The sequence below is a fragment of the Gastrolobium bilobum genome, unplaced genomic scaffold (genome assembly GCF_033153095.1).
Source record: "Gastrolobium bilobum isolate Gb01-03AN ecotype WA unplaced genomic scaffold, APGP_CSIRO_Gbil_v1 utg30383, whole genome shotgun sequence".
Taxonomy (NCBI): domain Eukaryota; kingdom Viridiplantae; phylum Streptophyta; class Magnoliopsida; order Fabales; family Fabaceae; genus Gastrolobium; species Gastrolobium bilobum.
In genome coordinates this window covers 88075-114897 of record NW_026896919.1, presented here as the reverse complement: position 1 = coordinate 114897, position 26823 = coordinate 88075, and the positions used below count along the sequence as shown (strand labels likewise).

The following is a 26823-nucleotide window of genomic DNA, read 5'->3' as shown; positions in this document are numbered from 1 at the left end:
TGATATTGAGGAGGTTGGGGCTGAGAGATTTCCGAATCCAGACCCTTGTTGAATTGTGTGGATTAATTAGGTTAAAGTTAACTTGATTAAGTTGTGGGTAGAGAGATCATTCACACCACATAGCCTTTGAACTTGAACTTTGAGAATTTAGTAATTAGTTTGGCCATAGAGATGTGAGAATTAGTTATTGGGTATATATGTTAGGTTGGCCAAAAGCCCCAGCATACCTTAGTGTTCGGTTACTAGTTAAACATTGATATATCATTGTTAAAGCATCGTTTCAGTATTGCTGTATCAGCGAAATTGAACCTGACCTATATCTCATCCATCATCTTAACACCTTTAAATTTAGTTTAATGTTTTCTTATTTTTAATTGTCTTTTATTTTATAAATCCAATAATTAAAATCAATATTTTCCTATTTTCTTTACTTTTTTTTTTTTGATAACATTAAGGGGCGAAGCCCCAAACAAAAACAAACAAACAACCAGAAACAAAAAATAACTATCCAGGGTCTATACCCCTACAAGAGGAGATTCCCTGTAGATCGTGATCAAATAACTGAGCAAGGTGAAACGGCATAACTCTATGACTCCAGAATCCAGTATCTTTGTGAAGAGCAGACTTGGCTAACCAATCAGCACAGGAATTAGCTTCCCTTGGAATATGAGAAAACGTTACCTCCCAATCCTGACCGATGAGTGCTTGTATCTTAGCCACTATACGAGGCTGACAAGCTGCATTGCAATCAGCAAGCAAAGAGAATACTTCAGAAGCATCTCCTTCTAGTTCCACCTTCTTAAATCCCAGTTGCCAAACCAATTCCAGACCTTTTAGAGTTCCCCAAAGCTCCGCCATTAAAGGAGTGCAAGCACCAATATGATACTCAAAGCCTCCCAACCAAGAGCCATCATCAGATCTGATAATCCCACCACAAGCAGCCACCTCAGTATTCCTTTCAACTGCCCCATCAATATTAATCTTCACCCAATTTAACCTTGGAGGTTTCCATAAACTCATACGAGTTGGATGAATGCTAGTAGTAGCCATAGCCTTCCTACCCATGCAGTTACGAACTTCCTCTATATACATAGCAATTATGTGCGTTCCATGGGTTGGATGCTTGAAGTTAGTATCATGGACACTTTTGTTCCTCCATCCCCAAATGAACCAACAAGAGATAAAAAAGACATCACGCCAATCATCTGAATTACTTTGATTCCAAGCTTTTGAGATATTATTTTCAACCCAATCTCTAAGATCCAAGCTGTAGAATAAGCTTTGCCGATTAGCTGAAACCAGAGAATTCCAAACACTTCTAGCATGCTTACAATCTCTTAGAACATGGAGGTTTGTTTCCAACTCACCAGGACATATTTTACAATGACCAGATTCCCCACTCCATCTAGATGTGCGGTCTTTAGTAAGAAGGCGGCCATGCATTATGATCCACATACAAGATTTAACACGTTGAGGCCCATGCCATTTCCATATGGTAGTCCAAGAATTTTTCAACGGCATGAGAGGGAAACCAAGCATGTTATAATACACGGTTTTAACTAAAGAGCAGCCAACCTTTTGATTTCTCCAAATAATGCGGTCATTTCCATCCGATGCGCTAGGAATGAGAGCAGCTTGGATCCTTGCAACAGCTTGATCATTGAGATATTGACGAATATAGGGAAAGTTCCATTGACCAGTATTGCTGTTCACGAAGGCACTAACAGGGAGATTCAACTCCAAACCAGTTGGAGTACGAGTAGCCAGAGAGGCAAGACACTCAGTTAAACCCAACCAATTGTCTGTCCAAAATAATGCATCATTACCGTCTCCAATCTCCCATTGCATTGCTTGAAGAAAAGATGGCCAAACACTACACAGATTTTTCCAGAAGTATGAGTCATATGCTTTATGATTTACTTCCCTCCGAAGATCCAAACCTCTCTTATATTTACTTGTTACAACTCGAACCCACAACGAATCGGGCGAAGTAAGTATCGTCCATGCAAGCTTGTGAAAGAAAGCCATATTTTGGACACGAAGGTTAATCACCCCTAAGCCACCCATGCTCTTAGGCTTGCAAATATTATCCCATGCAACCAGATGAGATCTCCTTTGACCATTTTTATCACCCCAAATAAAGGCACGCTGCAACTTCTCTATTTCATCACAAATGGCTACAGGAAGCAGACTGTGTTGCATTTGAAATATAGGAGTTGCTGAAATAACGGAGTTGGAAAGTGTAATTTGACCGGCAAAAGATAAGACCTGGTTACTCCAACCAGATAACTTGTGCCTAATTCTTGCAACAACATCAGCATAATGGTCTTTGGTTACTCGACCATGTTTCATCATGGACCCAAGATATCTCCCTATATTGTGAGTTTGCTTGAAGCCACACACATTTGTGATATCATCTGCAATGTGAGCATCTGTATTTTTCGAGAAAAAAATACTAGATTTCGGAATACTAACCTTTAGGCCAGACATTGAACTAAAAGTCTCCAAGCAATCCACTATAACTTTGATTTGATCTAGAGAAGCTTCTGCAAACAACATCAAATCATCAGCAAACATCAGATGGGCTATCTTAGGACCTTTTGATCCCACGGAGATTGGCTTCCATCTCTTATTGTCAACCGCATCTTGAATGAGATGAGACAATTTTTCCATGGCTAGAACAAAAATGTAGGGAGATAAAGGATCACCCTGACGAACTCCTCTTGAAGGAAGGAAGTCACCTGCAATGGCTCCATTCCAAAGCACTGAGACCTTATCAGAGTTGATACAATTCATGATAATATTTGTGAACCAGTGTGGGATTTGAATTTCATCCAAAATTTTACGAACAAACTCCCAATTTAACATATCATAAGCCTTTTCCAAGTCGATTTTAATTGCCATGAAACACTTTCTTCCTCTCATTCTACGCATTGAATGGATCAGCTCTTGGGTGATGATGATGTTGTCCTGGATATGTCGTTTAGGAACAAAACTAGCTTGGAAGGGAGACACCATCTCTTCCATTAGGGGCTTCATTCTGTTAACCAGAATTTTACTGAGGATTTTATAAATGACATTGCACAAAGAGATTGGTCTGAGCTGCTTAGCACTTTCAGGTCTCTTTACTTTTGGAATGAGGACCAGAAGAGTCGAGTTCCCTATTTTCTTTACTTTAATAGCTCACACTTTATACTTATCTCCATGGGAACGATACTTGGACTCACACATTCCTTTATTACTTGTGACACGTGTACTTGCGTATTTGTGTGGTAGATTTAATTGATTACAAATTGCACAACAAGTTTTTGGCGCCGTTGTAGGGGATAATTTTATAAAGTTTGTTTTTATTTTAGTGAAGAAGTTTTCTTTCTTTTCTATCCTTTACCTTTCTTCCTTACTGTTTTCAAGTTGTTAATTACAGCCTATGAGCAGTTCTTCATCTGAGCAAGAAGCAGATTTTGGTCTTGAGATTGAAAGAACGTTTCGAGCAAGAAGGAGAAGACAAAGACGTAGCAATCCTACAGCAATACCTGACATGGCTAAAAGGCTGAGAAACGGTGAAGAGGATAAACCTGAACATAACAATGGAGGTCCAGATCAAGTTGAGATTCCAATCAGAGCGCATGCAATTCCTACGCTCAACAATTTGCATTCTGGAATCGTTTAACCTAATGTAGCAGCAGAGCACTTTGAGCTGAAGCCAGTGATGTTTAATATGTTGTAGACCATTGGTCAATTCAATGGACTGCCTAGTGAAGACCCTCACCTCAAAAATTTTATGGATGTAGCAGACACTTTCAAGATCAGAGGAGTTACATCCAATGCTCTAAAGCTGAAGTTGTTCCCATGTTCCCTCACCAGCAAAGCTAAAGCATGGTTGAATTCTTTACAACCATAATCAATCCGAAGTTGGGAGGAGTTAGTGGACAAGTTTTTATTGAAGTTCTTTCCTCCATGAAGGCAGCCCAATACAGGAATGATATTTCAACCTTCAAGCAATTGAAAGAAGAGTCATTTTATGAGGCTTGGGAGAAATTCAAAGATCTGTTGAGGAAGTGCCCAAATCATGGCATTCCTGAATGGATTCAAATGGAGACATTCTACAATGGACTTAATGGAACAACAAAGAGCATGGTCGATGCATCATCTAGAGGAGCTCTTTTAGAAAAAAAACATATACAGAAGCATATGCAATACTAGAGAGGATGGCAGTCAACAACTATCAGTGGCCTATTGAAAGATCAAGTTCAACACCAAAGAAGGCTGCTGGAGTTTTAGAACTCGATGCTATAACAGCATTGTCAGCACAGATTTCAGCTTTGAATAACTCTATCAAGACGTTGAATCTGTCTGCTGAAGCTAAAGCACAACCAGTCAATGCCATAACTGATGCTATATCATGTGTTTTCTGTAATGGTCCCCATGTTTATGATAATTGTCCACAAAACCCTCAATCTGTTTGTTTTATAGGTAATTACAACAGGAACAACAATCCATATTCAAATACCTATAATCCCGGATGGAGAAATCACCCAAATCTTTCTCATTCTCAAGGACAACATCAAGGACAGCAACGAATGTCCTCAGATACAACAAGAAGGTCATATAAAGCTCCATACGCTCCTGGATTCACGCAACAGCAACAACATCCCAGACAGCAAGCTGATACATCAAGTACGCTGGAAAGTATGCTGAAAGATTACATGACAAGGAGTGATGCTATAATTCATAATCAGGCTGCATCAATCAAGAATTTGGAGACTCAAGTGGGTTAATTGGCAGAAGCACTTAGAAGTAGGCCTCAAGGAGCCTTGCCAAGCAATACTGAAGTCCCAAAGAAGAATGGAGAAGAACAGGTCAATGTTATATCATTACGGAGTGGTAAAGCCGTAGATAACCAGAAGTCATAAAGAACTACCATGAGCAGAAGCAAAAAGCATTGAATCAGAATGAAGAATATAAAGTTGCTGAAGAGGTGGAAAATCATGATAAACCCAAAGAACCTCAAGTTGCTAACACTGAGAATATTGCTACAGCAAAACCACAACAAGGTCAGACTTTCAGCAAAGCAACAAGACCACCACCTCCATTTCCTCAAAGATTACAGAAGCAGACTGATGATAAGCAGTACAAGAAGTTCCTTGATGTTCTCAAATAGTTACACATTAATGTACCCTTGGTTGAAGCTCTTGAGCAAATGCCAAGTTATGCAAAATTTATGAAGGACATTTTGGCAAAGAAAAAGAAGCTGGAGGAATATGAGACAGTAGCTCTCACCCAAGAAAATAGTCAATACTCCCTCAACAAGTTACCACCAAAGCTAAAAGATCCATGGAGTTTCACTATTCCTTGTACTATTGGTAACCAATATGTAGGCAATGCATTATTAGATTTTGGTTTAAGTATTAACCTTATGCCTAAAAGTATTTTCAGGAAGCTTGGAATAGGAGAAACACGTCCAACCACTATCACGTTATTGATGGCTGATAGATCATTGACTTATCCAGAAGGAAAAATCGAAGATGTGTTGGTAAGAGTGGATAAGTTCATTTTTCCCGCTGACTTTATTGTTCTTGACTTTGAAGCAGATAGGGAAGTACCCATCATTTTGGGAAGAGCATTCTTAGCCACCGGACGAGCAGTGATTGATGTTAAGAAAGGAGACTTGACTATGCGAGTCAATGATGAGCGAGTTACATTCAATGTACTCAAAGCCATGAAGTATCCTGAACAAGTGGAAAAATGTGCTAGCATGGACACTATCGATGCGGTTCTGCTACAACAACTCAAGCAACAAACAGAGACAGAACCACTGAATGTTGCTATAGAAGTGGAATGTGCAGAAGATGAAGAGAAAATGAAGGAATGCCTTGCATGGATGGATTCACAACCAATAAGGCCATACAAGGAGAGACACTTTGAGACTCTTGGAGAAAGAGTAATAAAGACACTCAAGCCATCTATAGAAGAACCTCCTATCCTTGAGCTCAAACCACTGCCCCAGTATCTTAAATATGTATATTTAGGAGATGAAAATATTTTACCTATTATTATTTCATCTTTTCTCTCTGATGCAGAAACGGAGCAGTTGTTACAAGTACTGAAGGAGCATAAAACATCCCTCAGATGGAGCATTGCAGACATAAAAGGAATTAGACCTACATTCTGCACACGTAAAATATTGTTGCAGGAAGGTTACAGCAGCAATGTGCAACCTCAAAGAAGGCTAAATCCTATAATGAAGGAAGTTGTCAAGAAAGAAGTGATTAAATGGCTTGATGCAGGAGTAATATACCCTATTTCAGATAGCCAATGGATAAGTCTTGTGCAATGTGTGCCAAAGAAAAAGGGGAATCACAGTTGTGAAGAATGAGAAAAATGAGCTTATACCAATAAGAACTGTGACCGGATGGAGAATATGACAGGATTATAGGAAGCTGAATGATGCTACAAGAAAAGACCACTTTCCCTTGCCATTAATTGACCAAATGTTGGATAGACTTACAGGGAAGGAGTTCTATTACTTTTTAGATGGATATTCAGGCTACAACTAGATTGCTGTAGCACCAGAAGATCAAGACAAGACCATATTTACTTGCCCGTATGGAACCTTTGCCTTTAGAAGGATGCCATTTGGATCATGCAATGCACCTGCCACCTTCCAAAGGTGTATGATTGCAATATTCACAGATATGATAGAAAATTGTGGAAATATTCATGGATAATTTCTCGGTTTTTGGAGAATCATTTGAATCTTGTCTCGAGAATTTATCAAAGGTACTCAAAAGATGTGAAGAGACTAACCTAGTGCTGAATTGGGAGAAATGTCATTTCATGGTCAAAGAAGGTATAGTCTTGGGTTACAAAGTATCAAAGGATGGACTAGAAGTTGATAGAGCAAAGATACCCGTGATTGAGAAGCTGCCCATACCCGTTAATGTCAAAGGAATCAGAAGTTTTTTGGGGCATGCTAGATTCTATAGGAGGTTTATCAAGGACTTCTTAAAAATTTCCAGACCGCTATGCAGATTGCTGGAGCAGAACACCCCATTTATAGTTGATGATCAATGCAAGGCAGCACTTAAAGCAGAAGCTTGTTACAGCACCCATAATTATTGCACCCGATTGGACTTCACCATTTGAAATCATGTGTGATGCTAGTGAAAGTGCCATTGGTGTAGTACTTGGTCAAAGAAAGAATAAGATATTCCATCCTATCTATTATGCTATCAAAACGCTTACAGGGGCATAATTTAATTATACAGTCACTGAAAAAGAACTTTTATCTATTGTTTTTGCATTTGAAAAATTTAGATCTTATTTATTTGGTGCTAAAGTGACTGTTTTTACTGACCATGCAGCCATTAAATACTTGGTGGACAAAAATGACTCAAAGCCAAGATTGATAAGGTGGATTCTTTTACTTCAAGAGTTTGATTTGGAGATTAAAGATAAAAAAGGCACAAAGAACCAAGTTGCAGACCACCTATCAAGGCTAGATGATGGAAAGTCAGAAGTTGATGAAGAACCAGTGAAGGATGAATTCCAGATGAGCAGCTATTTGCTATTGACTATGCTATAGCACCATGGTACGCTGATATAGCAAACTTTCTAGTGAGTGGAATAATGCCAAATCATAAGAACTCGCAACAAAGGAAGAGGTTCATCCATGACTGTAAATATTATCTTTGGGATGAACCATACTTATTTAAGAGATGCCCAGATCAGATTTTAAGAATATGTGTGCCGGAAGAGGAGATGCAATCTATACTTGAACATTGTCACTCATCTCCCTATGGTGGCCACTATGCTGGAGTCAGAACAGCAGCAAAGGTGCTGAAATCAGGTTTTTACTGGCCCTCTTTATTTAAAGACTCACATATTTTTGTTTCAAGTTGTGATAGGTGCCAAAGAACCGGAAAAGTATCAAGGAGACATGAAATGCCTCTCAATCCTATCTTGGAAGTTGAACTATTTGACATTTGGGGGGCTAGATTTCATGGGACCATTCCCACCTTCGTTTGGAAATCAATATATCTTGGTGGCAGTGGACTACGTCTCCAAATGGGTAGAAGCAGCAGCATTACCCACCAATGACTCCAAAGTGGTTTGGAAGTTCCTCAAAAAGAATATCTTCACAAGATTTGGCACACCAAGAGCAATCATAAGTGATGAAGGAAGTCATTTTTGTAGCAAGCAATTTGAACATCTTTTGGCAAAATATGGAGTGAAACACAGGATTGCTACAGCATACCACCCTCAGACCAGTGGGCAAGTTGAAGTGTCCTATAGAGAAATCAAGAGGATCTTGGAGAAGGTGGTAAATCCTTCAAGGAAGGATTGGTCATTCAGATTAGATGACTCACTATGGGCATATAGGACTGCTTATGAGACAGCATTAGGTGCATCTCCATACAGAACTGTCTATGGCAAAGCATGTCATCTACCTGTTGAGTTAGAGCATAAAACATACTGGGCTATATCAAAGCTGAATCTGGATGAACAAGTAGCTGGACAGAAGAGAATGCTACAGCTAAATGAATTGGATGAGTTCAGAATGAATGCGTATGAAAATGCCAAACTAAGATGTTTTGCAGGGAGAGAAAGGGTGTTGATACCCATTAAAAACAAAAAAAAAAATATATAAGAACTCGGGCTACAGCACAAGGTCATGGGAAAACAAGGAAAACCCATAGCAATTGGGTTGGAATAAAAGAATCTGGCCAAGCAAGCTTTAGGCCCAATTCAGATGCAGATATTAAAGTCATTATGATGTACAGCAGGACCAACGGTAAGATTTTTAGAGGCTGCCACATCATCACTGAAGCTGTAACAATGCAACAATTTAAAATGCAAGGAATGGATGAAACGACACAGCTGTCAGAATCGTACGCACATCATGATGCAGCACCGTCCAATTCACCCAGCCACAAACAGTGAACTGTTGTGACCCATGTGCACATTCACCCTGCTATAAAAACCAGGTTCTATATTTTCTACCTTCATTATCGTGTTTGTACTGATTTTCTGAGTAAATATTATCTCTTCTATAATTCCAATTTTAAGAACCTTCTTGCAAGAACTCAAGCCATAGCAAAGGCTTGAGTTTGGAGTCCCCCAACTATATTTCTTTCTTTCTTTCACTCGAGGCAACCAAACTGAGTTTGGAGTGGAACAATGGAGGCCCCAAGTACTCGAAGTGGCAAAATTAGGGCAAGGACCAGTGGGAGAAGCTCTCAATCAGAACCAATCCCCTCCTTTTCTACCGAAAGAGCAATGCAGAGGCATGAGATCATGCTCAAGAGGTCACCATCACCAGACAAGGGTTTTGTCAAGGACTTTCTTGACTCCAATGCCTATCCATCCTACGTTTCAGTCATCATCGAGGCTCACCAATGGAGAACTTTCTGTTTACATGAGCAAGATGGTGTACTCCCCATTGTCCGAGAGTTCTATGCCAATATGCCCCAAGGAAGACCTTCAAAGGTAGAAGTAAGAGGTAAAGTTGTATCATTCAGCGCTGCCTCTATCCGAAAGATTTATGACTTGGCCAAGGTGGTGGACGAGTTTTATGAGTGGAAGGACACCTTTGATCAAGAAAAGTTGTAAGAAGTACTGGATGAATGTTGTAGGTCTGGAACTGAATAGACCGTGACACCCCAACAACACATGTCTTTTTCAAGAACCACACTTAATCCTGTGGCTAGAGTGTGGTATCATTTTCTGAAAAATAAATTGATGCCCACATCTCACACTGAGACAGTTTCAAAAGATAGAGCAGTCTTGCTCTGTTGTTTGTTGGATGGAAGGCTTATTGATGTAGGCCAAATTATACATTCTGAAATCTTGGCTTGTGCCAAGGCTGACAGTGGTTACTTGTGGTTTCCAGGTTTAATAACACGTTTGTGCAGGGAAGCCAATGTACAAATTGGAGATAAAGAGGAGAAAATCAAAATGAATGAAGAAATCTCCCATGCTGCTGCAAAGAGAATATCAAAGAAGGCTGAGGAGTTAGCACAAAGCAGTGCTACTACAACTCCCCACAAAAATGATGACACAGCACCACCTGCTGAAGGTGCTAAAATTTGGGGGAAAATTGATAAGAGGCTGCAGAAGATAGAGAAAGACCAATTGAAGACAAGAAAACTTGTGATGAACAAGTTAAAAGAAATGGACAAATTTGTTTTGGGTCAGTTGGGATTTCTCAACTTTGCACCTCAAGCCTCTGATGTAGCAATGCCAATGCAGCAAGGGAATGATGATGAAGGAGAACACGAAGAAGAAATGGAAGAGGTGGTCGAACAAAAAGATGATGACATGGAAGAGAACCCCTCAGACGAAGAAGAGAAAGATGAAGACTATATCATAACTTGTAATAGTTCTAATTTAGAAGAAGGAAACATCTAGGTTGTATTGCTCTTTTATTTTCTTTTTGCTATGTGTAATCTCTTGCATCACTTAGGAAATTAATGAAAAAAGAGGAACATGTTTGCTAGCTAGTTAGAATTTTAAATTCGGTAAATTTACTTTTCAGTTTAGTTTGAATAAAGAAGTTAGGTTATACATTATAGCATGAGAATAAAGAAAAAGAGTTGGAAAAAGCCTAAATAAAGAGTAACAAAAAGTTTTAGAATAATGATGCATCAATAAGGTAAAACAGATTGCATTTTTATCTATGTTGTTATGATCTTTTTTACTGTAGCAGGATAGTAGTAGTTACGTTGAATGAGAGTAAGTGCTCTTTAACTTTAAATGCAATGAAATTATAAATTGGAGGCTGAATTGAACAAGGCAGAAGGCAACTGGAGTCATTGAACACTCAAGCACAAAGGATTAACTTGAAAGTAAGAGAAGCCGAAAGAGTTGATTACGGATGAGGACTTAGGATTCAAGGTTTGATGGATTTGAATCTTACCATATGAGTAAGTCTTGAAGGCTATAAGGGTGAAAGAAGCCGAGCTAAATCAAGTGCAAAAGCACAAGTGAAAAAGAAAGCCCCTCAAAAAGAAAAATCAAGTTAAAGGTAAAAAAAATAAAATAAGTGCCAATGCACATGAGTAAAGCTCACAAAAATAAAAGAGGGAGCCAAAGTCAAAAGAAAGCAAGGTGGACACTCGTTCCTTCAATTCTCTGCACATAGGATTTGATTGGCAAAGTATGGATACGGCAACTAAGTCTTATGATTCTTAGTTTGATACTCTCAAGTGGATCAAGCCAACAAGGAAGTTCTTCACACACACACTCAATACTCCAGAAGCAAAAAGCCAAGAGAAGTCAAGCTAACAAAGGTCCCAAAGTGGAAGTGTAAGCCAAGGTTGAAAAGCAACTCTCACGTGTACATTGTTGTTGGAATGCTACATCAGAACTGCTCATCTCAATAATAGTCATTGTTGCAATTATGCTACTGAATTTATGCAGGCCAATTAATCAGTTTCTTCTTTGTTACTCGAGGACGAGCAACGTTTTGAGTTTGGAGTGTGTTAACTCTCCCAAATGAGAGTTAATTTGGTATTTTATTGATGAATTTGTTGCATAAATTCCATATAAGTTGTCTTGTTTGCATGATAATTAAGCTAAATGTTGCATATTCATGACTAAGTGCTTTGAGATGACTAACTATGGAAAATGAGACAATATTCCTTGATTTTGTATAAGAATAGATGACTTGTTGAGTGTTTATCTTTGCAGAAAAAGTTGACGTCAGAATGATGTAGCAGAGAAGCTGACGAAATAATGATATAACAATCGGTACAGCATGACAGCGTGGACAAGGGAACAACTAAATTTTCAAAATTCAAAAGTTAGTTATTACCCAACAATTGGAAAAGACACCAACAAGGAAGGATCAAAAGCGCTCTTGAAGACTGATTCTTATCCTAAAATCGCAAGGATCAAGGACAACAAACTCGTACCTAGTCCATAACAATATTGGCACAAGAAAATCAAGATCTTATCCAATCAAGTGCCAACAGCCCAAGAAAATAGGAATAAGATAAGGCTGTAGCAACACGATTCAAGGAATCTCACTCCCAAACCTAAGACCTAATAATCCAACCACTTTATCTATTTAAAGTGAATTCCCCCACAGATTCAAGAGGTTCGAAGGTAGATCCGAGGGTTTACAGAAGGAGGTTAGATGAAGTTAGAAAGAGGCTGAGAAGTCAAAGGGACATTTTAGAGAGAGAAAGTAAGATTCTTCGAGGAGGAAGAGCTGCTGGAGCAAGACCGTGACGAAGTTTTACAACAACATTCATTTTCATCTTCTTTTCTGTTTTCCAATGAGTTCTTTCTTCCTTTTCTCTGTTTTATTTAATTCCATTATGAGCTAATTTTCTCTATAGGTTAGGTGATAAAGTACCTATGCTGTAACATTGAGATGTATGCCTAAACTTTGCTTTTATTAATGTTTAATTAGTTATTCAACGAGTTTGCTTATTCTTATTCATGTGTGCATGTCGAGAGATACATATGTGATATTGAAGAGGTTGGGGCCGAGAGATTTCCGAATCCAGACCCTTGTTGAATTGTGTGGATTAATTAGGTTAAAGTTAACTTGATTAAGTTGTGGGTAGAGAGATTATTCACACCACATAGCCTTTGAACTTTAACTTTAACAATTCAATAATTAGTTTGGCCATAGAGATGTGGGAATTAGTTATTGGGTATATATGTTAGGTTGGCCAAAAGCCTCAGCATATCTTAGTGTTCGGTTACTAGTTAAACATTGATATAGCATTGTTAAAGCATTGTTTCAGTATTGCTGTATCAGGGAAATTGAACCTAACCTATATCTCATCCATCATCTTAACACCTTTAAATTTAGTTTATTGTTTTCTTATTTTTAATTGTCTTTTATTTTATAAATCCAATCATCAAAATCAATATTTTCCTATTTTCTTTACTTTAATAGCTGACACTTTATACTTATCTCCATGGGAACGATACTTGGACTCACACATCCCTTTATTACTTGTGACACGTGTACTTGCGTATTTGTGTGGTAGATTTAATTGATTACAAATTGCACAACACCAGGAGAAAGAGACGAGGAAAGACATCGTAGGAAGGAAAAGAAATATAAAGGAATCACGGTTTGTAAAGTTAAGTTGCTTTAACTGGGTAACAACTTATCTATCTACACACCTCCATTCAATACCAAACTTTACCCAATGAACTAGAATATTTTTTCTGTCATATTCTTAACTTTAATTTTGTATTCTGGGTAATTTTTTCTCCACACATTTTTACCCAAAAAATTTCATTGACTATACTTTTTACCTCAAAAGTAACCCTAATTTATTTAATTAGGTCTTTTACTTAATTTAACCCATGATCAAATATTTAATCATATGCCCTTTTCTAATTAAACAGGTTAGGGATATTGTAGTCCATGAGACTTTTTTTTTTTTGGTACAATAGGAGGGCACTAGCCCAGCAAACAGGAAAAAAAAACTATCCAGGGGTGGAGATACCTCTACCATCCCTAGCCTCTAACAACAGCCTATGCCTCACATGAAGAGGTGGTTCCTTTATAATTCTCCTTTCTCGAACATTAGATAGTGCAGACTTTGCTAGCAAATGAGCACAATCATTATTTTGACCAGGGGAATGACTTTTCTTTATCCCCCAATCCTTCTTTAGCCACTCACATATCTCTTTTATCACTGTAGAGTCTCTTGCTGTTGCACCACTTCTGTCCAAGATTGCTAAAGCATTTGTAGCATCCCTTTCCACTATGAGCCTCCTCACACTTGCCTCCCAAGCCACCTGCATACCTAGAAGTATTCCATTGAGCTCAGCATCAAGGGGATTGGTATATCCCAGAAAAACTGCATATCCTACAATCCAAACATCATTGGTGTCCCTCAGTTGTCCACCGCAACTCGCCGCCCTACCCTCACTATTACATGCTCCATCAAAGTTCATATTGATCCAATCATCCTCTTGGGGCTTCCAATAGGGTGTTACAGCTGGTATAGGAATTGCATAGTGACCTGTGCTTGAAGTCAAAGTTTAATCTGATCGATTCATACAACTCACATATACCGAGATTCACTGTTTATAAATGTAAACTCTTATGAAAAAATGGAAGTAGACAGCTAAGGTCAAAATCAAATTTTAAAATTGATTTTGATGTACTGAGTGGGGAATACAAAATACCACTTGATATCTGTTTCTTATTTGAAATAAAATAGACATAAGAATCTTTTTTGAATTGAACTCTGGGAAGGGAAGAAGATAAGAAGACAATTTTGCTGAAAGAATATATGGAGTATTTGGTAGCTAGTATTTTACAAGATTTTCGGGAAACTGAATTTTTTTAAATTTTTAATTTTTGGATATTATCGTAAATTGAATATTTTTATCATATTTCTGAAAACTGATATTCCCGATTAAAAAAAATTCTCCTCTATCAAACGCCCCTATAGTGCGACACAAAAAAGAATGCTCGCATAACCTCTTACAAATAGTTCTCGATCCACGTCAAATTGAAAATGCAAACATAGCCCGAAATAGCCAATCAAGACCCCTCCACGTAACCCAATATTTGAAGAATTGCAATGGAACATGAGAATGTAAATATGTACATAAATGTTAAAAAAATCAGTAGAAAAAAAAAATTAGAATCCCGAAAAATCTGTTTCACTTTATATTTATAAAAAATGTTGAGTCACGATTTGGATGACACTTATTGGTGACTGATGAAAAGACACATATTCTCAACTCAAACTTTTTATTCATAACACATTAAGACATATGCTATGCACAAACGAATGACTAGCTCTACCACATGATGCCAACCAGAACTTCAAAAAGCTTTATGCACGACAAATAGTTTTTAAGAAATGACTTTTATTAAAAAAAAATTACAATTCTATGTGAGACTGAGTTATAATAAACAAATCCAGCTTTTACACTTTCACTTTCATCAAAGCCACTAAATTGCACAACTAAGTCTCTCAGGCACTCTCCCAGAACTTGGTTGCTATTTGACAAAAGGTGATTCATAGAAGGGGCAAAATTATAGCCCAACCCTTCGGCAGTGTATCTCTCACCTTCCTTTTTGACTTTTTTTCAAATGTAACATAATTTTTAGTTCACTATACTTGTACACAGGATCTCCATATCCTTCCCTCGAAAGAAATAACAATGATGGAAACATCATCATGATAACGACGTCTATCACCCTGTGGAATTTCAAGCAACTCGTGAAAGTCCAAACCTGAAGATTAAGACAGAATAATTAGTACAACCACGACCCTTTCGGTTCTAAAGCGCAATTATGTGATCTATTAAATAAAAAAAATTATATAGTTTGTACCAGGGGCAAAAAAAAAAAAAAAAAGTAATACCAGCTTTCTTCGCGGCTCGAAATAGTACTTCTTCAACCAAATGCTGAGCCGGGTCTCCCTCAGGTTGCAACATAATGAAAAGCTCAACTTTAGCTACTGCTTCTTCGTTTGTCAAGTATTGGTAGAGCCCATCTGAGGATAAAATCAAAAATTTGTCCTTTGGGCCTAATCTATGGTGCTTTAGATATGGTAGGCAGTTTATATAAGGAGAAGTTCCCATGTAATCTATTCGAAACATCTTCAAAAGTGCATTGTTCCACTTAGGCTGCAAATGTTCAAAAGGTAACCGGCAATAAGCAAATGTAGAATAATGGCCCTTGTAGAGTGGGGAGTAAAAGAAACAATAATCAAATGAAGAACAAAGTTAGAGACATTTCCAAGTATTAAAACAATCTGCATTCACTTATTTGTATTCAGCAAAAAAAAACCTTAAGTAGTTTGTAAAATTTGGTCGATTTCTGATAACCATTACCATTGATAAGTTCACATCTCAGTTATGTTCGGAATCCAATATCATCGAAATGGAAGGAAATTAATCAGTTTCTTACTAATTACTTTTTCTCCTTAAGAAAATCACATCTGGCTCCAGTTGTTTCACAGAATCAGAGCTCATACTAGTGGTAGCAAAATTTGTTTCATCCGAGGATTAGGTTAGTTAGAGGGTATAATAATGTTATTCCAAAACTTCTTCACATTCATTCACATAACATGGGGAAAAAATGTAACTGAACTGCAGATAACTGCAGGATATATACATTTAGATATTATATGGATATTAATACACATGGACTAACATATACCAACCTGTTTGAGAAATCCAGCACCGAATGCTCGGGTAACCTTCAGAGAACCCTTAACACGATCATTTACCACTGCACAAGCATCATCCGGGTGTTCTTTTCTTATTCTCTGGACTTCCTGAAATGGAAAAAATGAGGAACTTTTTCTATCAAGATAAAAAGCAGATGAATGCAACTCTGCTCGAAACAGTCAAATTGAGGTAAACAACTTACTTCTTCCACGTTAGTACTATGATCCTTGGTTAGCTGAAACGCACTTAGACTAGGAACCAAGTTTGTCCCATCACCATCCCACGATTCAAGATCATTCATTGTTTCTTCATTGATCCTCTCCAAGTCCTGCCTTATTTTCCCAAGCCAATAATCAGGCTCAGCCTTTTGAGCTAGCACAGCTCTACTATCACCTACATTCAACACGTAAACATCCTCCCCTTTCATCAACATTACAAGAACACATGAACCCATCAACGCCAGCTCAGGGTTTTCCATGACCATCTTATCCGCAACATCCAAATAAGACTCTTCTGTTTTCCTCAGAGCCTGAGAAAGTGCTTCCAACACTTCTGAGTGATTAATTGCGCTGGTCCCAACACATCGATTCAGTTGCTCCTTTAATCTTGTATCAAGTTCTAGATACTTTCTCTTCAAAATAGGATCAAAATTCGCATCAGCCCCACTTGTGCACGGATGATTCTCTGGCTCAACACAGTGAGAACAAGCATCTCCTCTCTTCCTCAAATCACTATCACTATCATTCTCACTATCACTGCTCGGCAACAACGAATCTCGCATTTCAAAATTCTCATTTGACCCATCATCCCACAACAACCCCTTCAATTCTTTGTGCACGGCGGGGTAAAGATTCGAAAGGAGGTAATCAGGAGCATCAGGACCATTGAAGCCATCATAGATTCCCACGAAAACCCAACCGTGCTCATCGGATACCACGACATGAACACGGTCCTCCCCTGCTTTCCCTTGTGCCCAATGAAGATTCTGACTTTCCATGGAATCATCATCTTCCAAGCTACCATCGCTGCCAAAATTCACGCTACTCACAGTCAGATTCTCGTTATGCTGTTTCTCCGCCCCAATAATCCATTCCAGATCTTTAACTTTAACCCTTTTGATCGATAAGGTCTTCGAAATTGCCCTCTGAAGAAACTGAAACCATCGACCCTTCTTCGTTCTGGGGCTCAAAGCGAAACCCCCATGAGAAAAGCTTCTCTGAAACTGATCGGAGCTACCCTTTTCAATCGGACCCGAGAACAACCCGCGATCGATAGGACCCGACATGAATCCACGCTCGATCGGACCCGACATGAACCCTCGCTCCATAGGACCCGACCCGGGAATTCCACCGAGATTTCCCGAGAAGGGACCCGAGTTCATGAGGTTCCTTGGGATTGGTTGAAGAGGAAGCGAAGCGAACGAGGTTGAACTCTCGAAAGCCGCAGCTCTATCAATGGAGCCATACGAGTACAAATCCACCAACGCCGTGGAGAGAGGAGTGGATGTGTTCGCACTCACGGACGCGCCGGAGATTGTTCGGAACGTCGTCGTTTCCTCCGAGTGAACTTTCGAAGAAGATAAACGGGTCGGGTCGGGCCTAACGTAGCAGAAAGAGTGCCCGTGTCCCTCGTCGAGTGGCTCCGTTATCAAAACCGTTATGTCCTGCTTCCGGTTACCGCCGGTGAAGCACACCGTTAGCTTCCGTAAACCGTTACCCATCGCAGCAACAGAGATGTAACTAACAACGCTAACTAGTGTAACCGAGTGTTCATAGCAGATAGTTGTAGATGGGAAGCATAGGAGAGAGAAAGAGAAGGTGAAGAAAAAGAAGCTGAAGTTGAGAGAAGAAGAGAGGCGTTGACTTTGGGAAAAGAGTTTTTTCTTGAAATAAGAAAATGTTCGGTTTCGTTTTCTTATTAAGAAAACAAAGTTAATGATGTTTTGGGGTGGGGCGTTGACAATGCTTTATAGCTTAAGTAAAACTCAAAGGTGAATGATTATTCGTCAACTAACCTTTCTTGGGGAGCGTGAGACACACGCTCTGCCTCAAGTGGACAAGATCTGGGACCATTGGTGAATGATTTTAGTGTGCCCCACACCACATCACACGCTGCCTGAGGATTGTTTTCGTTTGGGTGCGGTACAAAAGAATGTGAAATTACAATCAACCCTGGGTGAGGATTATAAAGTCAACATGTAGAAAGGTCAAAAAATAAAAATAAATTTTTTTTTTTTAAAAAGTGAACCTTGATAAACGTGCCACGATCACCGTTCGATCCAAGAGAGCAAATTGCCAACTCTGATTTCCCAAGAGTTGTTTGAAAAATAAAATAAAAACTAAACATCAACAGAAACACTTTGCTATACTTCAATGAATGTGTTATGGTGAGATGATGGAGTGGTGGTTGGATAATGATAACGGTGAAATCACTCTACACAGTCTGAATATTTGGATAATTTGACAAATGCGGGCCATTACTTTCGTTGAATATGCTATTCAACATTGCTGTTGACATTTCAAATGGAATAATATTTAGTGTACATCTACTTTTAACAGAATAAGGTCTCATAATTAAGAGTAAATGTGAAAAAATATATATGTATTTTAAGACAATGTCTTAATAAGCTACCAAACACGGACATGAAAATTTTCAAAATTTTGGGTGTCGGACACGGACACGTATTCGACACGGACACGCTCAGACATATTTGGACACGCGTTCGACATGCGGTCAACATTTGGAGACACACAGTCAACTCTCCGACACGTTCTGACACGTTTTTCTGACACACAGTTAATTTTTTTGGACACGCGGTCAACGCTCGAACACGTTTTTTTTTAATCTTAATTTAATTTTATTAACTAAATATAAAAAATTTAATTTATAAATTAATTTTTTTCTATTATGAAGTTTGACATGAATAATTAACAAAGTACGAAAAATTATTTATATTTATATTTATTTTATGAAATTTAAATATTTGATCGGTTATATGACTTATTATAGATTTTTATATGTATTAAATATAAATTATATTATATATATTAAAAATTTTATTTAATATCAAAATGTGTCCCAATGTGTGGAAATATGACATTTTTTAGAATTAACGTATCGGCGTGTCGTGTCGTGTCCCGTGTCAGTATCCGTGCATCATAGTTAATAAGTATGAGCAATATTATTTTTTTCATGTCTTTGATGATTTTTGGGACGAAAGGTATACTTTCTTTTTTCTTTGTTAAACTTGGTAATTTAATAAATACACTATAAGCGAAGATAGTGTAGGTTAGAAATTTATTATTAAAACTGTTAAACGAAATTATAAATTGACCTCGTAGAAGTATTATACAGAGCGTGAAAAAAAAATGTATCTATACGTAAATGCCTATATATATTCTTTTCAAGTAGGCACTTTGGTCAATTTCCATCAATAATTAAATTTATTTAAAAAATATTTGTAAAAGTAAAAACAGTGTTTTGCACTTTGCTTGTAGTGTTTTGTGAGCACATTTTCTTTCATAGTATATATATTGTCACCTTACTAAGTCAAAGAATTTATCCTTATAAGCAATTCCTTGACGGAATGGAACATCTTTCACTGTTTTCTTTATTACATTTTATGATTTCAATCAAGCATTAACAACAAGATAATTGAGATATTTACGATATCAAACCAATAAAGTCAAAATTTTGGCGACATTTATAAACTCGCATGTTTAAGTTTTTTATTAAGATATTTATGTCATTTATTATATATACGATAAAGTTTATATTAAAAAGGTATTAAGAAAATATACGTTCCTAAAAAAAAATACAAAATATATCTTATATTAATTTTTGAGCATAAACACACACAAAATAGATGTACAGATCAACATTACTTATTATTAAAGTTATTAAGAAAAAAACTGAATGATTTGTCCTCGAATCAGGATACATGACTTCGTTGTTTGAATAAAAATCAGCAATTCAGAAGTCTGACTTTTCATGTAATAATCTTCGTAAAATATAACAATTCTCCTGTGATTATAACATATAAAAGTTTGACCCATGGCATTTAAAATCACTGTACCTTTTCATGAGACCATGTAGCATAGGTAAATGGTTTAGGTACATGATTGCTTTCGAAATACAACGCCACTCTGGAAGGAAGGGTAAGGAATGAATAACCCCTGTATATATTACATATCTAAAAAAAATCTGGCATCAACCAATCAGAAGGTTCTTTTTTCTAATCAAATCAAATGTGGTTATTCAAACAATGAAGTGCTCGATTAATTTCCAATTTGTTAATAATATTGAGCGCGGGATTTCAATGCCATCATCATTCATTATTTGCAAGTGGCAGGACCTAATTACTAAGCCACCTTCTCCACAATCCATTTGCATGACCCACCTACTCTTTGGCACCTTCATTTTTTTATGAACAGCTACCCAAACCATTCCATGATAATATAGAATAATGAAATTCAATCGGGCACTTGTTTATATATATATATACTTCTGGGCTTCAATAAGATGAGAGGCTAAAATTCTAAGCATCGTCTATTAATTTATTTTGGTAAAGTAGTAGTTCAGATTTGTTTTTAGAAATATAAAGATATCACTATCGGCGGACAAAACCATTCATGACTATTTAATCTTTATGCCAATTATTATATGAGCAATGGAACCACACGAAAACCTCACAAGTTGCACATTCAAACAATATTTTAGGAGCACAATTGCAGTTGCATCTTCTTTGCAACCTCTCTAGAAGATACATTATGGACTATTGCGTTGGCTCAGCTGCGCGATAAATAGTTATAATAATCTCGATTTGGATCCTTAAGTTTTGACTTCAAATTATATATATATTTCTGGGTACTAGACGTCAAGTTATGTTATACAATCAGAAATGGTCTCACTTTAGAGGATTTCTGGCTTCAAGCATTGCTATCGTTTTGATTTTTTAATTCAGTTTAGTGCGATGTCTTTTATTACCTCGTGGACCTTTTGGCTATGCCCACATCAATTTGGTATGCATCCCAATGCTCTCCACTTCAGCTATTATGTCTATATGTAATTATGTATTACTGCTTAAGTATAATTTTATATATGTTTATTTTATGGGGGAAAAGTGTGTCAGCTAATTTTAGTGTGTTTAAACTATATCTTACTGATAAAATATAGTATTAATACGAAAAATTATTTTTTTTTTCTTTTCTCAATTATATCAGCTATGTAAAGTGAAAAAATATAATTTTTTATATTATAATTATATTTTACTGGTAAGACATAATATAACACACTAAAAGAGGCCAAAAGGGTTGTTCTTTAAAAGTATATTCACTTCACCTTTATTTTATTTCTTATTTCGTACTAACTTTTTCTAGTCATCTTATCAAGCGTGTCCCAGTTCAATTCCATTAGGATTTAACACTCTAGAAGAGGATAGCTAATAAATACACGAGTAAAATAATTTATTGGAAAAAAAAATAGTTTTAGTTACAGAGAGTCAAAAGTCATTTTATAAGAATAATCGCAATGTTTATCACTGAGTTATCCACACGGATGGTTTTTTTTTTAAGCCAAATTAAATATTTTTCTCAGTTAATTGATGTGAATTATTTGATGTATTTTATCCAATGTTCTTTAAGCTTAGCCTTTTGAGACAATTTTTTATATGTAATATGAAAGACAACTAATTAATTAGTAGCTATAAAGGGAATATTGTGATTGTATTAAAAAAATAAAAAATAAAGGGAATATTGTGAGCATTTTTTGTTCATTGCGCTTGTGGAGAATTTTTTTTTTTTTGGAGTTACCCAACCCTAATTATCTCTTTGAGACGAGTTGGCTCCCTCCGGTATCCCCACGAGCTTCGACTCTTTGAGCCGGCTATGAGACTAATCCGGAGTGCGGGAGAACAGTGATGGCTAAAGGTTCAGCCCCCTCCCCAAAAATGCATTCAGCGGGAATCGAACACATATCCAACCCCACTAACTCAGCGCCAAGTTACCAACTGAGGAGAAACTTTCATGGTATCTATTCACGGAATTGATAACAATATGCTTTTAATAATGGAGTTTCAATTTATGACGTAAATAATCAAATATAGTATACCACACCAGAGGAGTACATGGGGATTTTAAACCTAAACTTTGAGAATGATTCATCTACTAATTACCATGTCTTTGGAGCCTTTGAGTCCAATTATAACAAAACAAAAAAAAACACAGGTACCGGAATTTCAGCATGGGAAAGAGAAGAGAGAGAAAATATTGATCATTTAGTGCTCTAAATTTTCCAGTTGAAATAATTTTTTATATTTTACTTAACTAATATGTGAAATCCTTCAAGTTTTAATTAATAAACAATTCAAGATGAATTTTATCTTACATTCTTGAGTTCATTTACAAATAATTTTACCAACTGAGTGAGTCAGTTGACACCTTTTTACTACAAGGAAAAAAATTTATATTCAAATTCAAGGAAACTTCATGAACTACTAATTATTCTACTAAACAAATTTAAATGCAGGGGAGTCCATTATAAGATTATAAAAAATAAAAATAAAAAATAGAGGGAATTGAGAGAAGAGGTAAAAGTCTAGAGATTTTTTTTTCTTTTATAATAAGGGGAAAAATATTTTATTTTTTTTGGTATTCTAGGGGAAAATTATTTTGTTAAGTGCGTAGCAAAGAATGCTAGCCATAATCAAAGGGAATTGGTGTAAGCGATACATATTTGATTTTGTTAAAGTAAGGTCTTGAGTTCAAGTTCTTATGAATGCAAAAAAAATTATTTGAAAGAGCTAGCTCTTTCATGATGTGGATATTCTCGCCTCAAACAAAATTATCTATCGTAAAAGATATTTGTGATTTATAAAAAAAAAAAAAAAAATTGCTAGCCATTGGGCAAACACAATCCAAGAAGTTTGACTAGGCAGTAGCCACCATGGTCATTTTCATTAGCCGTAAATGCATGCGGGAGTACAACCCGGTCCCCTTAATTTGCAGCCACTTAACGCATTTGTCTCACATTCACTTCTATGCAATGCAATCCACAAGTTTGACGATAGCATTGCTTGACGTATTTAATATTTATATGTGATTTCATGTCATTTCATTGCTTCTTATGCATTACTTTTTGTCATTTCGCCATCTCCCTCTTAGATATCAATGGGGGAAGTTATTTTTCCCCCCCTCAAAAACCCAAACAAGAATCGACAACATTAACAATGTAACACATATTAAACAAACAAAAAAACACAATGAAAAACAAAGCAATTCAATGTGAAATAATGGTGTAGGGTTTTGATAATATATATATATAAAACCATAGGTTTGAATTCATCATTGTATATAAAAAATTCAAAAAAGATGCAAATATAGGTTAATAAAAGATACATTCAATAGGATAAATTTAGTTCATATATTTTAATTTTATTCTTATTATAAACGACATGTATCCTCCTAGAGAGACAATTATGTTTGGGGCGGATCCAAAATTAACGCTTTAAACCCCTCTCAAAGATGGTACTGAAAAGGATCGAACAAATGCTCTCAGCTCCCATGCATCAACTGAGCTACCATCATTTGATTCTTTTAATCTAAACATAGGGTAAGGATCATTTTACACCGATATAAGTTACATTCTCAATCTTGATCGTTGATCCTATTTAAATCTAACGGCTCTGATTTATCAAATATTTGAACCGTTATATGCATGCAAAACAATGATAATGATTTGATGTAATTCTTATTCTTATACCGATATAAGAATATCCTGCCCCTTAAACATATGTTATATGATATTTACTAATTTTGGGGCTTTTTACCAATGTAAGGAATTTCTATATAAAAAATTATTAAAAAAACATAATTTGGAAATTTAATTGTACAGTATCCAAAAAAATTTAAAATTAATTATTTGGTGATCAATTTTTTTATAATATTTTTAATATTATTTTATTTTCATTTCAATTTCTATAGAAAAATTTATACCATTTTTTATAAATACATATAAAAAATATTATCGCAACTATCGAAGCGACATTTATTATGTCACTTTTTAAGTAAACGCTTGTAAACATAATTCATTCAAACACACTTATAACTAAAGTTGATTTTGCAAAATTAAATTTGCAAACTATAACATCCTCTATTACTGGCTAATATAGAGGATATCACATACATTCTTAAATTTTATTTTAAATTAAAGAGTGTAAGATTCTAATGCAGCAGATATAAAAGAAATATTCTTAAAATTTAATATACATGAAACAGAAGTCGAGTTCATTATTACATCTAAAAAATACTAATTTACATCATCATCTAACTAAAAAGAAAATATTTCTTCTCTATCAATCACTCCATAGAAACTCCGAACAGTCTTCAAAGCCTTTATCCATAGTGTTTCATCCTGCTCCAAAGTTGTACATACTGGGATGCGTACTTTCTAGAAAGGTTAGCATAAAATAAATAAACACGTGAGAAAAATCTCAGTGAGTTTTCGAACTATAACCTATCCAGCCATCTTAACGGAAAATATCATTCTTTCAAAATATATTTATAATAATAAAATAATAATATAAATAACAATCATAAGTCCATACCTTTGTTTCTTCTCAATAAACATATACTCAAACCTTTGTGGGTTTCTGCATACAAAAGAACATGTAATATTTAACTGAAGCTAATTAAATTCCAATTCTGTGGGTCTCCTGCATGTGAAAAGTTATGTTGTGGCGAAGCTCAAGTTACGATAAGGCATCCTTATCCTATAACTGTCTAATCCCCTTGTGGGTCAGTTCATAGCAATCTTCATCAGTTAAAATTTACTTATTCTTTTAGTAGTTATATGGTACCAAACAATTCCTTAATTTGATAATCAATCTTTGAAAATGAGTAAAATAATAAATTAATGAAATCCACAAAACTAAAGATAGCAAATAAACCAAAAGAGTAAAAAAGATTTATAAGAAAATATTTGGACAGAGTAATAGCACTTTCTCAGGTTTTTAAGAAATAATTCTAAAATACCAACCCTAAATATCAAAGAAATAAACATAAGAGAATGGAGTTTTACTCCCAATATTATCTTCCTTTGTTAGTTTTCTCTTCCTTGGTTCTGTTTCTTTCTTTCCCCCCTCTCACTTCTTTCTCTCGGTTTCTTTCCTTTTCATTCCTTTCTTTGTTTCGCTCTCTTTCTTTTCTTTTCTTTCACTCACTCTCTCTATCTTTTCTTTTCTTATGCATTTTCTTTCTTTCTTTCTTCGTCATGTATTCGTGTGTGTACATATATATATATAGAAAAAAATATTTGTCATTTTAAATGACATAAATTATGTCATTTTAAGAGAGAGATAGACACAAAATAATATTTTTTTATTTAAAATTTAAATTAAAAAAATCATTCACTTTCTCCCCATGATTTTCATCCCTTGTGTCTAACTATCTCCTAAAATGACATAAGTTATGTCATTCAAAATGACAAACATCAAACTCATATATATATATATATATATATATATATATATATATATATATATATATATATATATATATATAGGGCAGTATATACTTACCACCAAAATTTTTTACCACCTTTACAACCAACATAATCACCGTTGATTTCCGTCAATCTAACGGTTATAATTTATTGGATTTATTGGAAATTAATAATTAATTAATAAATACGACCCAATAATTCCAATAAATTATAACCATTAGATTGACGAAAATCAATGGTGATTAGGTAAGTTGTAAAGGTGGTAAACTTTTTTGGTGGTAAGTATATCCTTTCCCTATATATATATATATATATATATATATATATATATATATATATATATATATGGGTTCGTCTTTTCTACAGTTAATGTACATAAGTTATCTACATTGAGCTCAAAATGACGTCATTTTGGGGCGAAAATCAAGGTATTTTTATAATTATAATTTATTTCATATAATAGTCTTTTTATTATAATTTTTTATTTTTCAGCTCAAAACGACGTCATTTTGGGAGTGAATGTAGATAACTTATCTAAATTCACTGTAGAAATATTAAAGCCTATATATATATAGGGGTTTACATTTCTGCAGCTGCTGTACGTGCAGCAATCAAATACTTGCCATATATATACTTGAAAGCATTAAATGCGGGAAATCATAACCATACAAAGGATGAAAGCATTAAATTTGGGGAATCATAACCATACACCTGTCGTTGTTGTACGTAAAGCGGCTGCAGAAATGATTTTACCATATATATATATATCAGAAAAATATTTGTCATTTTAAGAGAGAGATAGACACATAATATTTTTTTATTTAAAATTTAAATTTAAAAAAAAACCAATCACTCTCTCCCATTATTTTCATTTCTTGTGTCTAGCTCTCTTCTAAAATGACATAACTTGTGTCATTTAAAATGACAAACATCAAACCTTATATATATGATGTAGAATCATTTGACACCAGTGTCAAATTTGAAATTTGACACTTTATCTCAGAGCCGTTAGATCAAAAAAGACCAATGGTGTCACATGCTTACAAATCACTGGTGTCAAAGGATCCTACATATATATATATAGGTAAAATCATTTCTGCAGCCGCTTTACGTAAATCAATGATAGGTGTATGGTTATGATTCCCCACATTTAATGCT

General features: G+C 35.7%; 1 protein-coding gene and 1 non-coding gene across 4 annotated transcripts; both read right to left on the bottom strand.

Annotated features, from left to right (window-relative positions):
* Positions 1-3971: 3971 nt before the first annotated feature.
* LOC133302825 (small nucleolar RNA R71) lies at positions 3972-4076 on the bottom strand. Its single transcript, XR_009750388.1, has one exon. It is a non-coding gene; the product is annotated as a small nucleolar RNA R71 (small nucleolar RNA).
* A 10946-nt stretch (positions 4077-15022) lies between these two features.
* LOC133302818 (probable protein phosphatase 2C 4) lies at positions 15023-17887 on the bottom strand. Of its 3 annotated transcripts, none has more exons than XM_061502644.1 (5): positions 16862-17887; positions 16370-16798; positions 16161-16274; positions 15357-15621; positions 15023-15226 (listed from the first exon to the last, which is right to left on the bottom strand). In XM_061502644.1, exons 1-5 carry the CDS (start codon positions 17885-17887, stop codon positions 15105-15107), a joined length of 1956 nt encoding a protein of 651 aa, XP_061358628.1. In that variant the 3' UTR covers positions 15023-15104. The 3 variants fall into 3 exon arrangements, with proteins under 3 accessions (XP_061358628.1, XP_061358626.1, XP_061358625.1); XM_061502642.1 differs by having other exon boundaries at positions 16370-16922; positions 16968-17887; XM_061502641.1 differs by having other exon boundaries at positions 16370-17887.
* Between the last annotated feature and the right edge of the window lie 8936 nt (positions 17888-26823).

Coding starts and splice junctions, on each gene's coding strand:
- LOC133302818 (XM_061502641.1), bottom strand. CDS start 17,887: ATGGGTAACGGTTTACGGAAGCTAACGGTGTGCTTCACCGGCGGTAAC. Junction 16,275..16,369: donor ATAGTACTAACGTGGAAGAA/GTAAGTTGTTTA, acceptor TTTCCATTTCAG/GAAGTCCAGAGAATAAGAAA. Junction 15,227..15,356: donor TCGAGCCGCGAAGAAAGCTG/GTATTACTTTTT, acceptor CTTAATCTTCAG/GTTTGGACTTTCACGAGTTG.